Source organism: Bombina bombina, chromosome 4 (genome assembly GCF_027579735.1).
Source record: "Bombina bombina isolate aBomBom1 chromosome 4, aBomBom1.pri, whole genome shotgun sequence".
Classification (NCBI taxonomy): Eukaryota; Metazoa; Chordata; class Amphibia; order Anura; family Bombinatoridae; genus Bombina; species Bombina bombina.
Genome location: NC_069502.1, coordinates 14528623 through 14543623, shown reverse-complemented (window position 1 = coordinate 14543623; position 15001 = coordinate 14528623). Strand labels below are relative to the sequence as shown.

Sequence of the window (15001 nt, the reverse complement as noted above, 5' to 3'; positions counted from 1 at the left end):
AACCCTGCCTGTCTGACTACTCTGCCTGCTATACCTCTTAACTACTGGATTGTTATACTGCTGCTGAACCCTGCCTGTCTGACTACTATACCTGCTATACCCCTTAACTACTGGATTGTTATACTGCTGCTGAACCCTGCCTGTCTGAGTACTCTGCCTGCTATACCTCTTAACTACTGGATTGTTATACTGCTGCTGAACCCTGCCTGTGTGACTTACACTACCTGCTATACCCCTTAACTACTGAATTGTTATACTGCTGTTGAACCCTGCCTGTCTGACTACTATACCTGCTATACCCCTTAACTACTGGATTGTTATACTGCTGTTGAACCCTGCCTGTCTGACTACTCTACCTGCTATACCCCTTAACTACTGGATTGTTATACTGCTGCTGAACCCTGCCTGTCTGACTACTCTGCCTGCTATACCCCTTAACTACTGGATTGTTATACTGCTGCTGAACCCTGCCTGTCTGACTACTATACCTGCTATACCCCTTAACTACTGGATTGTTATACTGCTGCTGAACCCTGCCTGTCTGTGTACTCTGCCTGCTATACCTCTTAACTACTGGATTGTTATACTGCTGCTGAACCCTGCCTGTCTGAGTACTCTGCCTGCTATACCCCTTTAATTACTGGATTGTTATACTGCTGCTGAACCCTGCCTGTCTGACTACTCTGTCTGCTATACCCCTTAACTACTGGATTGTTATACTGCTGCTGAACCCTGCCTGTTTGACTACTCTACCTGCTATACCCCTTAAAGGGACAGTAAACCTTAAAAATAATCTTAGTGCTATGGCGCGGTCGGGCCGGGCTGTGACTATACAGCTGGCCCGATGCGCTGACTAAATATAACAGACCCGCTCAGCAGATAGCCATATTTTTAACATATTAAAAGGGAAAAAGGCATTTATAACTATAGCACTTAAATAATGTTATATAATTCTGCACTATGTGCAGAATTATATAACATTATTTTTAAGGTTTACTGTCCCTTTAACTACTGGATTGTTATACTGCTGTAGAACCCTGCCTGTCTGACTACTCTATCTGCTATACCCCTTAACTACTGGATTGTTATACTGCTGCTGAACCCTGCCTGTCTGACTACTCTACCTGCTATACCCCTTAACTACTGGATTGATATACTGCTGCTGAACCATGCCTGTCTGACTACTCTACCTGCTATACCCCTTAACTACTGGATTGTTATACTGCTGCTGAACCCTGCCTGTCTGACTACTCTGTCTGCTATACCCCTTAATTACTGGATTGTTATATTGCTGCTGAACCCTGCCTGTCTGACTACTCTGCCTGCTATACCCCTTTAATTACTGGATTGTTATACTGCTGCTGAACCCTGCCTGTCTGACTACTCTACCTGCTATACCCTTAACTACTGGATTGTTATACTGCTGCTGAACCCTGCCTGTCTGACTACTCTACCTGCTATACCCCTTAACTACTGGATTGTTATACTGCTGCTGAACCCTGCCTGTCTGACTACTCTACCTGCTATACCCCTTAACTACTGGATTGTTATACTGCTGCTGAACCCTGCCTGTCTGACTACTCTACCTGCTATACCCCTTAACTACTGGATTGTTATACTGCTGCTGAACCCTGTCTGTCTGACTCCAGTAGCACTATATCTTTAATAACATACTGTATGTATATAGTAGTGCTATGCCTTTAATAACATACTATATGTATATAGTAGAGCTATACCTTTAATAACATACTGTATGTATATAGTCGAGCTGTACCTTTAATAACATACTGTATATATATAGTAGCGCTATACCTTTTAATAACATACTGTATGTATATAATAGCGCTATGCCTTTAATAACATACTGTATGTATATAGTAGTGCTATGTCTTTAATAAAATACTGTATGAATATAGTAGTGCTATGTCTTTAATAACATACTGTATGTATATAGTAGTGCTATGTCTTTAATAAAATACTGTATGAATATAGTAGTGCTATGTCTTTAATAACATACTGTATGTATATAGTAGTGCTATGCCTTTAATAACATACTGTATGTATATAGTAGTGCTATGTCTTTAATAAAATACTGTATGAATATAGTAGTGCTATGCCTTTAATAACATACTGTATGTATATAGTAGTGCTATGTCTTTAATAAAATACTGTATGAATATAGTAGTGCTATGTCTTTAATAACATACTGTATGTATATAGTAGTGCTATGCCTTTAATAACATAATGTATGTATATAGTAGTGCTATGCCTTTAATAACATACTGTATGTATATAGTAGTGCTATGCCTTTAATAACATACTGTATGTATATAGTAGTGCTATGCCTTTAATAACATACTGTATGTATATAGTAGCGCTATACCTTTAATAACATACTGTATGTATATAGTAGCGCTATACCTTTAATAACATACTGTATGTATATAGTAGCGCTATACCTTTAATAACATACTGTATGTATATAGTAGCACTAAGTCTATAATAACATACTGTATGTATATAGAAGCGCTATGCCTTTAATAACATACTGTACGTATATAGTAGTGCTATCCCTTTAACATACTGTATGTATATAGTAGCGCAATGTCTTTAATAACATAATGTATGTATATAGTAGCGCTATGCCTTTAATAAAATACTGTATGTATATAGTAGTGCTATGCCTTTAATAACATACTGTATGTATATAGTTGTGCTATGTCTATAATAACATACTGTATGTATATAGTAGTGCTATGTCTTTAATAACATACTGTATGTATATTGTAGACTATGCCTTTAATAACATACTGTATGTATATAGTAGTGCTATGCCTTTAATAACATACTGTATGTATATAGTAGTGCTATGTCTTTAAGAACATACTGTATGTACATAGTAGCGCTATGTTTTTAATAACATACTGTAGGTATATAGTAGCGCTATACCTTTAATAACATACTGTATGTATATAGTAGTGCTATGCCTTTAATAACATACTGTATGTATATAGTAGCGCTATACCTTTAATAACATACTGTATGTATATAGTAGCGCTATGCCTTTAATAACATACTGTATGTATATAGTAGTACTATACCTTTAATAACATACTGTATGCATATAGTAGTGCTATGCCTTTAATAACATACTGTATGTATATAGTACTGCTATGCCTTTAATAACATACTATATGTATATAGTAGAGATAAGCCTTTAATAACATACTGTATGTATATAGTAGCGCTATGCATTTAATAACATACTGTATGTATATAGTAGTGCTATGTCTTTAATAACATACTGTATGTACATAGTAGTGCTATGTCTTTAATAACATATTGTATGTATATAGTAGTGCTATGCCTTTAAGAACATAATGTATGTATATAGTTGTGTTATGTCTATAATAACATACTGTATGTATATAGTAGTGCTATGCCTTTAATAACATACTGTATGTATATAGTAGTGCTATGCCTTTAATAACATACTGTATGTATATAGTAGTGCTATGCCTTTAATAACATACTATATATATATATAGTAGTGCTATGTCTTTAATAACATACTGTATGTATATAGTAGTACTATGTCTTTAATAACATACTGTATGTATATAGTAGCGCTATACCTTTAATAACATACTGTATGTATATAGTAGTGCTATGCCTTTAATAACATACTGTATGTATATAGTCGAGCTATACCTTTAATAACATACTGTATGTATATAGTAGTGCTATGTCTTTAATAACATACTGTATGTATATATGTATATAGTAGCGCTATGCCTTTAATAACATACTGTATGTATATAGTCGAGCTATACCTTTAATAACATACTGTATGTATATAGTAGTGCTATGTCTTTAATAACATACTGTATGTATATATGTATATAGTAGCGCTATGTCTTTAATAACATACTGTATGTATATAGTAGTGCTATACCTTAAATAACATACTGTATGTATATAGTAGTGCTATACCTTAAATAACATACTGTATGTATATAGTAGTGCTATGTCTTTAATAACATACTGTATGTATATAGTACCGCTATGTATTTAATAACATACTGTATGTATATAGTAGTGCTATGTCTTTAATAACATACTGTATGTATATTGTAGTGCTATGTCTTTAATAACATACTGTATGTATTTAGTAGTGCTATGCCTTTAATAACATACTATATGTATATAGTAGAGATAAGCCTTTAATAACATACTGTATGTATATAGTAGCGCTATGCATTTAATAACATACTGTATGTATATAGTAGCGCTATGTCTTTAATAACATACTGTATGTACATAGTAGTGCTATGCCTTTAATAACATACTGTATGTATATAATAGTGCTATGCCTTTAATAACATACTGTATGTATATAGTAGCGCTATGCCTTTAATAACATACTGTATGTATATAATAGTGCTATACCTTTAATAACATACTGTATGTATATGGTAGTGCTATACCTTTAATAACATACTGTATGTATATAGTAGTGCTATGCCTTTAATAACATACTGTATGTATATAGTATTGCTATACCTTTAATAACATACTGTATGTATATAGTAGTGATATGCCTTTAATAACATACTGTATGTATATAGTAGTGCTATCCCTTTAACATAATGTATGTATATAGTAGCGCTATGTCTTTAATAACATACTGTATGTATATAGTAGCGCTATTTCTTTAATAACATACTGTATGTATATAGTAGTGCTATGTCTTTAATAACATACTGTATGTATATAGTTGTGCTATGCCTTTAATAACATACTGTATGTATATACTGTAGTAGTGCTATACCTTTAATAACATACTGTATGCATATAGTAGTGCTATGCCTTTAATAACATACTGTATGTATATAGTAGTGCTATGCCTTTAATAACATACTGTATATATATAGTAGTGCTATGCCTTTAATAACATACTGTATGTATATAGTAGTGCTATGCCTTTAATAACATACTGTATGTATATAGTAGTGCTATGCCTTTAATAACATACTGTATGTATATAGTAGCGCTATGCCTTTAATAACATACTGTATGTATATAGTAGCGCTATGTCTTTAATAACATACTGTATGTATATAGTAGTGCTATGCCATTAATAACATACTGTATGTATATAGTAGCGCTATGCCTTTAATAACATACTGTATGTATATAGTAGTGCTATACCTTTAATAACATACTGTATGTATATGGTAGTGCTATACCTTTAATAACATACTGTATGTATATAGTAGTGCTATGCCTTTAATAACATACTGTATGTATATAGTATTGCTATACCTTTAATAACATACTGTATGTATATAGTAGTGATATGCCTTTAATAACATACTGTATGTATATAGTAGTGCTATCCCTTTAACATAATGTATGTATATAGTAGCGCTATGTCTTTAATAACATACTGTATGTATATAGTAGCGCTATGTCTTTAATAACATACTGTATGTATATAGTAGCGCTATTTCTTTAATAACATACTGTATGTATATAGTAGTGCTATGTCTTTAATAACATACTGTATGTATATAGTAGTGCTATGCCTTTAATAACATACTGTATGTATATACTGTAGTAGTGCTATACCTTTAATAACATACTGTATGCATATAGTAGTGCTATGCCTTTAATAACATACTGTATGTATATAGTAGTGCTATGCCTTTAATAATATACTGTATATATATAGTAGTGCTATGCCTTTAATAACATACTGTATGTATATAGTAGTGATATGCCTTTAATAACATACTGTATGTATATAGTAGTGCTATGCCTTTAATAACATACTGTATGTATATAGTAGCGCTATGTCTTTAATAACATACTGTATGTATATAGTAGTGCTATGCCATTAATAACATACTGTATGTATATAGTAGCGCTATACCTTTAATAACATACTGTATGTATATAGTAGTGATATGTCTTTAAAAACTTACTGTATTGTCAGTATATTTATGAAAATCTTAGCAGTGCTATCCAAATAATATATCAGTTTATGGCAGGGTTAAAACGCAATACAAATAACAATTTGTATATAGTAGTGCTATCCCTTTAACATAATGTATGTATATAGTAGCGCTATGTCTTTAATAACATACTGTATGTATATAGTAGCGCTATGTCTTTAATAACATACTGTATGTATATAGTAGCGCTATTTCTTTAATAACATACTGTATGTATATAGTAGTGCTATGTCTTTAATAACATACTGTATGTATATAGTTGTGCTATGCCTTTAATAACATACTGTATGTATATACTGTAGTAGTGCTATACCTTTAATAACATACTGTATGCATATAGTAGTGCTATGCCTTTAATAACATACTGTATGTATATAGTAGTGCTATGCCTTTAATAACATACTGTATATATATAGTAGTGCTATGCCTTTAATAACATACTGTATGTATATAGTAGTGCTATGCCTTTAATAACATACTGTATGTATATAGTAGTGCTATGCCTTTAATAACATACTGTATGTATATAGTAGCGCTATGCCTTTAATAACATACTGTATGTATATAGTAGCGCTATGTCTTTAATAACATACTGTATGTATATAGTAGTGCTATGCCATTAATAACATACTGTATGTATATAGTAGCGCTATGCCTTTAATAACATACTGTATGTATATAGTAGTGCTATACCTTTAATAACATACTGTATGTATATGGTAGTGCTATACCTTTAATAACATACTGTATGTATATAGTAGTGCTATGCCTTTAATAACATACTGTATGTATATAGTATTGCTATACCTTTAATAACATACTGTATGTATATAGTAGTGATATGCCTTTAATAACATACTGTATGTATATAGTAGTGCTATCCCTTTAACATAATGTATGTATATAGTAGCGCTATGTCTTTAATAACATACTGTATGTATATAGTAGCGCTATGTCTTTAATAACATACTGTATGTATATAGTAGCGCTATTTCTTTAATAACATACTGTATGTATATAGTAGTGCTATGTCTTTAATAACATACTGTATGTATATAGTAGTGCTATGCCTTTAATAACATACTGTATGTATATACTGTAGTAGTGCTATACCTTTAATAACATACTGTATGCATATAGTAGTGCTATGCCTTTAATAACATACTGTATGTATATAGTAGTGCTATGCCTTTAATAATATACTGTATATATATAGTAGTGCTATGCCTTTAATAACATACTGTATGTATATAGTAGTGCTATGCCTTTAATAACATACTGTATGTATATAGTAGTGCTATGCCTTTAATAACATACTGTATGTATATAGTAGCGCTATGTCTTTAATAACATACTGTATGTATATAGTAGTGCTATGCCATTAATAACATACTGTATGTATATAGTAGCGCTATACCTTTAATAACATACTGTATGTATATAGTAGTGATATGTCTTTAAAAACTTACTGTATTGTCAGTATATTTATGAAAATCTTAGCAGTGCTATCCAAATAATATATCAGTTTATGGCAGGGTTAAAACGCAATACAAATAACAATTTTCCTTAAAGATAGAAACCCTTAACCAACATGCACCTACTAGACCATACAATTAATATAAATATCTGAATTCTTTTATTTAGTTAATATCCATAAACATATTGAAATATATTTGCAATAAAAGAAATATGAAATAAATGTATATGCGCTTGAAAACTATTTAAATATGCTATGCAAAATTCCTACACGCTTATCTTAAGAAACCAGCCTTATATACAAGTCTTTTAACATCCAAGCCATACAATTCTAAACAGTGTTTATAAAACAATAGGATAATATATATATTCTGCTATTTAACTGCAATTTATCCTAATACAATATTGACTTAAAACACCAGAACTTTCACAGATAAATCACTTAGTCTACCAAATACAAATTTAAATAATATCTAGGCTGGGGTTATCAATTTAAAATACAATTTATTTATTTGACTCTGTCAGGCCCAGCAATAGTAATTGTTTATTTTAAATGCTTGCATACAAATAGGTAGGCTAAGAGCTATCTAGGACAATGACACACAGTTTAAAAGTATAATCTGCTCTTTAAATCTATTAACTGTAAAGGCTATGCATATGACTTATCTTATAATAAAACTTTTATATACATCACCAAATAAACAGCAATCCAGTTTCCAATGTTTTGCAACAGATCCAATTCACCTCAGAAATTCAAAATTGGGGTAAAGCATATGGAGTCCAATGGTAGGTGTGTGCTTTTGATTAATAACTGCAGCAGTTACTCCTTTCTGGATCAGTCAACCCCCTTTTAGTCTCTATGCTGGGGTTTAAATCATCTGATCTCACCCCTCCCCTTTTTGATTATTTATCAGTCATTGGTGAATATTGGAAACGCCCACGGCCTTGTCCCTTTTCATTGGATTATCTTATATTTAACAGCCAAAAGGCTTTCTGGCTGTAGTTCTCTCAACATAACACCGGGTGGCAGCATTACAATTAGACAGTACAAATAAATGCAGCATGACAAAGAAATACAGTTATACATTAAAACATCTTTCTTTAAAATGTATAATAACAGCCATAATTTCTTGCACCAGTCTCTCCCAATATCAATTATAGGTGAAGCGGCATCAGATTAATTTCCTGATCGTTTTGATATGAAACATCACATATATCTAGCATTATATTAAAATAATTTATATTTCATTTAGTCTAACAGAAAATTTATATCTCATAGTCATATCACATCAAAGTAACTTCCATATCTTCATCTCACTATATTTTAAAAGATGTATTTAAAACTTTATAAACATTTATTGCACATTTATATGATATGATTTATTTCATTTCATGCAGGCATTCCATCTCTTTCTAAGTGCATAGATTGATGCTCATGACCAATGGTTGTCTGCAATAAAAATAGAAATAATTATTAGAAGTGGTCCAAGCATTCATATGTCTATGGTCTATCTGAAATAAGATTAAGTATTATTAATCATTTACTTTTGAGGTCCACAAATATTTATTTATATTCTTAAAAACACAGAGGTTAAGTAAGATCTTTTATGTTTTCAAAACATATATATACACATATATATGCACATTCATTTCTATGTAGATTTAAGATTATCTGTCTGAAAAATATAAACAAAACAGAGGTTATTACACATTTTTGACTGACTAAAACAGTTACCTCCCAAGCTTAGCAAATATCCATGTAATAATAGAGAATTAGACAATTTTCAATTTCTATATTTGATACTTTCTGAGGCATGCATTCAAACAGAAAAAAATAAATAAATTGATGTCTATTTGCTGCCTGCTTATGTGAGCTTCCAGAGTCACACCTTAGCATTTGTCTGTGTTTTTCAAGGCCTCTACTGCCCCACATGGGGTCAATCCATGAGGAGTTGTAAAAGTCTTTAAAACAGCATATTTCCTGTTTAGCCAGCAGTGCAGATGTGTATTTGGTGTTTGGGGATAATTAACACCTATGTGCATAAAAGCTGTTTCTCTGTGATTTTGATCAGTTCCAAAAGGGTAATTCAGACATTTCGTCTCCATATATATTGTGTGGTGTCACCTATCTGAAAATCTTATCCCCTTAATTTGCCTTTTATGACTCATCCTGTTCTCTTTCAAAATTACTTCCCCCAACATTCCTCTAAGTGACTGTATTAAATTGGGCAGGCCAAATGTTCCATTGTCTCCCCCTGTGTGTTCAGCATAATTTTACATGATGAGTGTGGGAGATCTCTTAGAAACAAACCTTTGTCTACAGACCATGTGCACATCCTCAGATTTATTAAATAAAGATAAATATACTTCTATATATTATTTAATAATATTTCAAATACCTTGACAGTATGTATATAGTAGAGCTATGCCTTTAATAACATACTGTATGCATATAGTAGTGCTATGCCTTTAATAACATACTGTATGTATATAGTAGTGCTATGCCTTTAATAACATACTGTATGTATATAGTAGTGCTATGCCTTTAATAACATACTGTATGTATATAGTTGTGCTATGCCTTTAATAACATACTGTATGTATATAGTTGTGCTATGCCTTTAACATACTGTATGTATATAGTAGTGCTATGCCTTTAATAACATACTGTATGTATATAATAGTGCTATGCCTTTAATAACATACTGTATGTATATAGTAGCGCTATGTCTTTAATAACATACTGTATGTATATAGTAGCGCTATATCTTTAATAACATACTGTATGTATATAATAGTGCTATGCCTTTAAAGGGACACTCAATCAAAATTAAACTTTCATTATTCAGATAGAGCAGCCATTTTAAACAACTTTCTAATTTACTTCAATTAACAAAATGTGCACAGTCTTTGTATATTTAAACTTTTTGAGTCACCAGCTCCTACTGAGCATGTGCAAGAATAAGTGTGTATGCATTTGTGATTGGCTGATGGCTGTCACATGGTACGTGTATGCATTTGTGATTGGCTGATGGATGTCACATGGTACAGGGGAGTGGAAAGAAACATAACTTTTAAAATTGTCAGAAAAAAAATCTACTACTCATTTGAAGTTCAGACTAAGTGCTTTTGCATTGTCTTGTTATCTTGCATTTGTTGATTATGCAAATCTACTGTGTTGACTGGTCCTTTAATAACATACTGTATGTATATAGTAGTGCTATGTCTTTAATAACATACTGTATGTATATAGTAGTGCTATGCCTTTAATAACATACTGTATGTATATAGTGGTGCTTTGCCTTTAAAAACATACTGTATGTATATAGTAGTGCTATGTCTTTAATAACATACTGTATGTATATAGTAGTGCTATGTCTTTAATAACATACTGTATGTATATAGTAGCGCTATGCCTTTAAGAACACATAAGTATTTGAAGACTTGAAAAGGTGATGCTCTCACTCAGTAGAAGCCTATTGGTCATTTAGGCAAGTGCTGCCTGTTAAATGGGAGCGCCTGACTCTGTCAGTTACACCTAAGGAAGGGGCAAGGCCCTGAAACTAGTAGTGGTAACGTATACACAGAGTCTGGCCAGGCTAGTGTTTGCAGTATCTCTCGCTCTTTATTTATCAGAGTATTATATGATTTTTAGTTTTTTAAAAGGTTTTTATACTTGTGATATAATACTTGTGATATAATACTTGTGATTTAATACTTGCGATTTAATACTTGCGATTTAATACTTGCGATTTAATACTTGCGATTTAATACTTGCGATTTAATACTTGCGATTTAATACTTGTGATTTAATACTTGCGATTTAATACTTGCGATTTAATACTTGCGATTTAATACTTGCGATTTAATACTTGCGATTTAATACTTGTGATTTAATACTGCATTTGTATATTGTTTGAAAGTGGGGACAATAGGGCTCCATTTCATCTAAAAAAACACGTTAATTTGCCTTCCATTGTGCAAATAGTTTTTTAACCTATGTGTTAGGACTAAATACAATAGCAACATTTAATACTATTGCTTTGTGAGTAGGTGTAAGTGATATCTTTTTACATGTTCTAAGACACGGTCTGTCAGTAAAATAAAGTGTTTTTTTCTACACATTGTGTATTCCTAGTTTATATTTGCTGTATACAGCACTGTTTATATACTCTCTCATATATATATATATCTATAGCTATAGCTCTATCTATAGCTCTATCTATATATCTATCTATCTATATCTCTATCTATAGCTCTATCTCTATCTCTATCTATATCTCTATCTATATCTCTATCTATATCTATCTATATATCTATCTATATATCTATCTATATCTCTATCTATAGCTCTATCTATAGCTCTATCTATAGCTCTATCTATAGCTCTATCTATATATCTATCTATCTATATCTCTATCTATAGCTCTATCTCTATCTCTATCTATAGCTCTATCTATATCTCTATCTATAGATCTATCTCTATCTATATCTCTATCTATAGCTCTATCTATATATCTATCTATATCTCTATCTATAGCTCTATCTATATCTCTTTCTATAGCTCTATCTATAGCTCTATCTATAGCTCTTTCTATAGCTCTATCTATATATATATATATCTATCTATCCATCTTTCTATATCTCTATCTCTATCTCTATATATCTATATCTATCTATCTATCTATCTATCTATATCTGATGTGACTAACGTGTTCCTTTGATTTTCTCTTATAGGGAGATTATCCTCACTTCAGATGGAGGACAGATCTCTTTGGATTGGGCAGACAATGATAAAAGTTTTTTATTCCCTGATGCTGAAACTCGTCCCACAGTTCTTCTGCTGCCTGGTCTGACCGGAAACAGCCAGCAGAGTTACATACTGCATTTAGTAACACAGGCCTGCAAAGATGGCTACCGGTAAGCGCACTCGCCTCATACTGTCACTGTGTAAGCTCTGTATTGTATGTAAAGATGGCTACCGGTAAGTGCACTCGCCTCATACTGTCAGTGTAAGCTCTGTATTGTATGTAAAGATGGCTACCGGTAAGCACACTCGCCTCATACTGTCACTGTGTAAGCTCTGTATTGTATGTAAAGATGGCTACCGGTAAGTGCACTCGCCTCATACTGTCAGTGTAAGCTCTGTATTGTATGTAAAGATGGCTACCGGTAAGCGCACTCGCCTCATACTGTCACTGTGTAAGCTCTGTATTACTGTATATAAAGATGGCTACCGGTAAGTGCACTCGCCTCATACTGTCACTGTGTAAGCTCTGTATTACTGTATGTAAAGATGGCTACCGGTAAGTGCACTCGTCTCATACTGTCACTGTGTAAGCTCTGTATTACTGTATGTAAAGATGGCTACCGGTAAGCGCACTCGCCTCATACTGTCACTGTGTAAGCTCTGTATTACTGTATATAAAGATGGCTACCGGTAAGTGCACTCGTCTCATACTGTCACAGTGTAAGCTCTGTATTACTGTATGTAAAGATGGCTACCGGTAAGTGCACTCGTCTTATACTGTCACTGTGTAAGCTCTGTATTACTGTATGTAAAGATGGCTACCGGTAAGCGCACTCGCCTCATACTGTCACTGTGTAAGCTCTGTATTACTGTATATAAAGATGGCTACCGGTAAGTGCACTCGTCTCATACTGTCACAGTGTAAGCTCTGTATTACTGTATGTAAAGATGGCTACCGGTAAGTGCACTCTCCTCATACTGTCACTGTGTAAGCTCTGTATTACTGTATGTAAAGATGGCTACCGGTAAGTGCACTCGTCTCATACTGTCACAGTGTAAGCTCTGTATTACTGTATGTAAAGATGGCTACCGGTAAGCGCACTCGCCTCATACTGTCACTGTGTAAGCTCTGTATTACTGTATATAAAGATGGCTACCGGTAAGTGCACTCGTCTCATACTGTCACAGTGTAAGCTCTGTATTACTGTATGTAAAGATGGCTACCGGTAAGTGCACTCTCCTCATACTGTCACTGTGTAAGCTCTGTATTACTGTATGTAAAGATGGCTACCGGTAAGTGCACTCGTCTCATACTGTCACAGTGTAAGCTCTGTATTACTGTATGTAAAGATGGCTACCGGTAAGTGCACTCTCCTCATACTGTCACAGTGTAAGCTCTGTATTACTGTATGTAAAGATGGCTACCGGTAAGCGCACTCGCCTCATACTGTCACTGTGTAAGCTCTGTATTACTGTATATAAAGATGGCTACCGGTAAGCGCACTCGCCTCATACTGTCACTGTGTAAGCTCTGTATTGTATGTAAAGATGGCTACCGGTAAGTGCACTCGTCTCATACTGTCACAGTGTAAGCTCTGTATTACTGTATGTAAAGATGGCTACCGGTAAGTGCACTCGTCTCATACTGTCACAGTGTAAGCTCTGTATTACTGTATGTAAAGATGGCTACCGGTAAGCGCACTCGCCTCATACTGTCACTGTGTAAGCTCTGTATTACTGTATATAAAGATGGCTACCGGTAAGTGCACTCGCCTCATACTGTCACTGTGTAAGCTCTGTATTGTATGTAAAGATGGCTACCGGTAAGTGCACTCGTCTCATACTGTCACAGTGTAAGCTCTGTATTACTGTATGTAAAGATGGCTACCGGTAAGCGCACTCGTCTCATACTGTCACAGTATAAGCTCTGTATTACTGTATGTAAAGATGGCTACCGGTAATTGCACTCGCCTCATACTGTCACTGTGTAAGCTCTGTATTACTGTATGTAAAGATGGCTACGGGTAAGTGCACTCGCCTCATACTGTCACTGTGTAAGCTCTGTATTACTGTATGTAAAGATGGCTACCGGTAAGTGCACTCGCCTCATACTGTCACAGTATAAGCTCTGTATTACTGTATGTAAAGACGGCTACCGGTAAGCGCACTCGCCTCATACTGTCACAGTATAAGCTCTGTATTACTGTATGTAAAGATGGCTACCGGTAAGTGCACTCGTCTCATACTGTCACAGTGTAAGCTCTGTATTACTGTATGTAAAGATGGCTACCGGTAAGCGCACTCGCCTCATACTGTCACTGTGTAAGCTCTGTATTACTGTATATAAAGATGGCTACCGGTAAGTGCACTCGTCTCATACTGTCACAGTGTAAGCTCTGTATTACTGTATGTAAAGATGGCTACCGGTAAGTGCACTCTCCTCATACTGTCACTGTGTAAGCTCTGTATTACTGTATGTAAAGATGGCTACCGGTAAGTGCACTCGTCTCATACTGTCACAGTGTAAGCTCTGTATTACTGTATGTAAAGATGGCTACCGGTAAGTGCACTCTCCTCATACTGTCACAGTGTAAGCTCTGTATTACTGTATGTAAAGATGGCTACCGGTAAGCGCACTCGCCTCATACTGTCACTGTGTAAGCTCTGTATTACTGTATATAAAGATGGCTACCGGTAAGCGCACTCGCCTCATACTGTCACTGTGTAAGCTCTGTATTGTATGTAAAGATGGCTACCG

General features: G+C 33.7%; 1 protein-coding gene across 1 annotated transcript in view; it reads left to right on the top strand.

The window, feature by feature from the left end:
• The window catches only part of ABHD1 (abhydrolase domain containing 1), a gene marked incomplete at its 5' end in the record, with an annotated part of 401198 nt that overhangs the window by 43688 nt on the left and 342509 nt on the right, over window positions 1-15001 (top strand). Inside the window, one exon of the mRNA XM_053710945.1 lies at window positions 12231-12413. Coding sequence (XP_053566920.1) covers window positions 12231-12413 — 183 coding nt within the window. The remainder of the gene's footprint in view (window positions 1-12230; window positions 12414-15001) is intronic.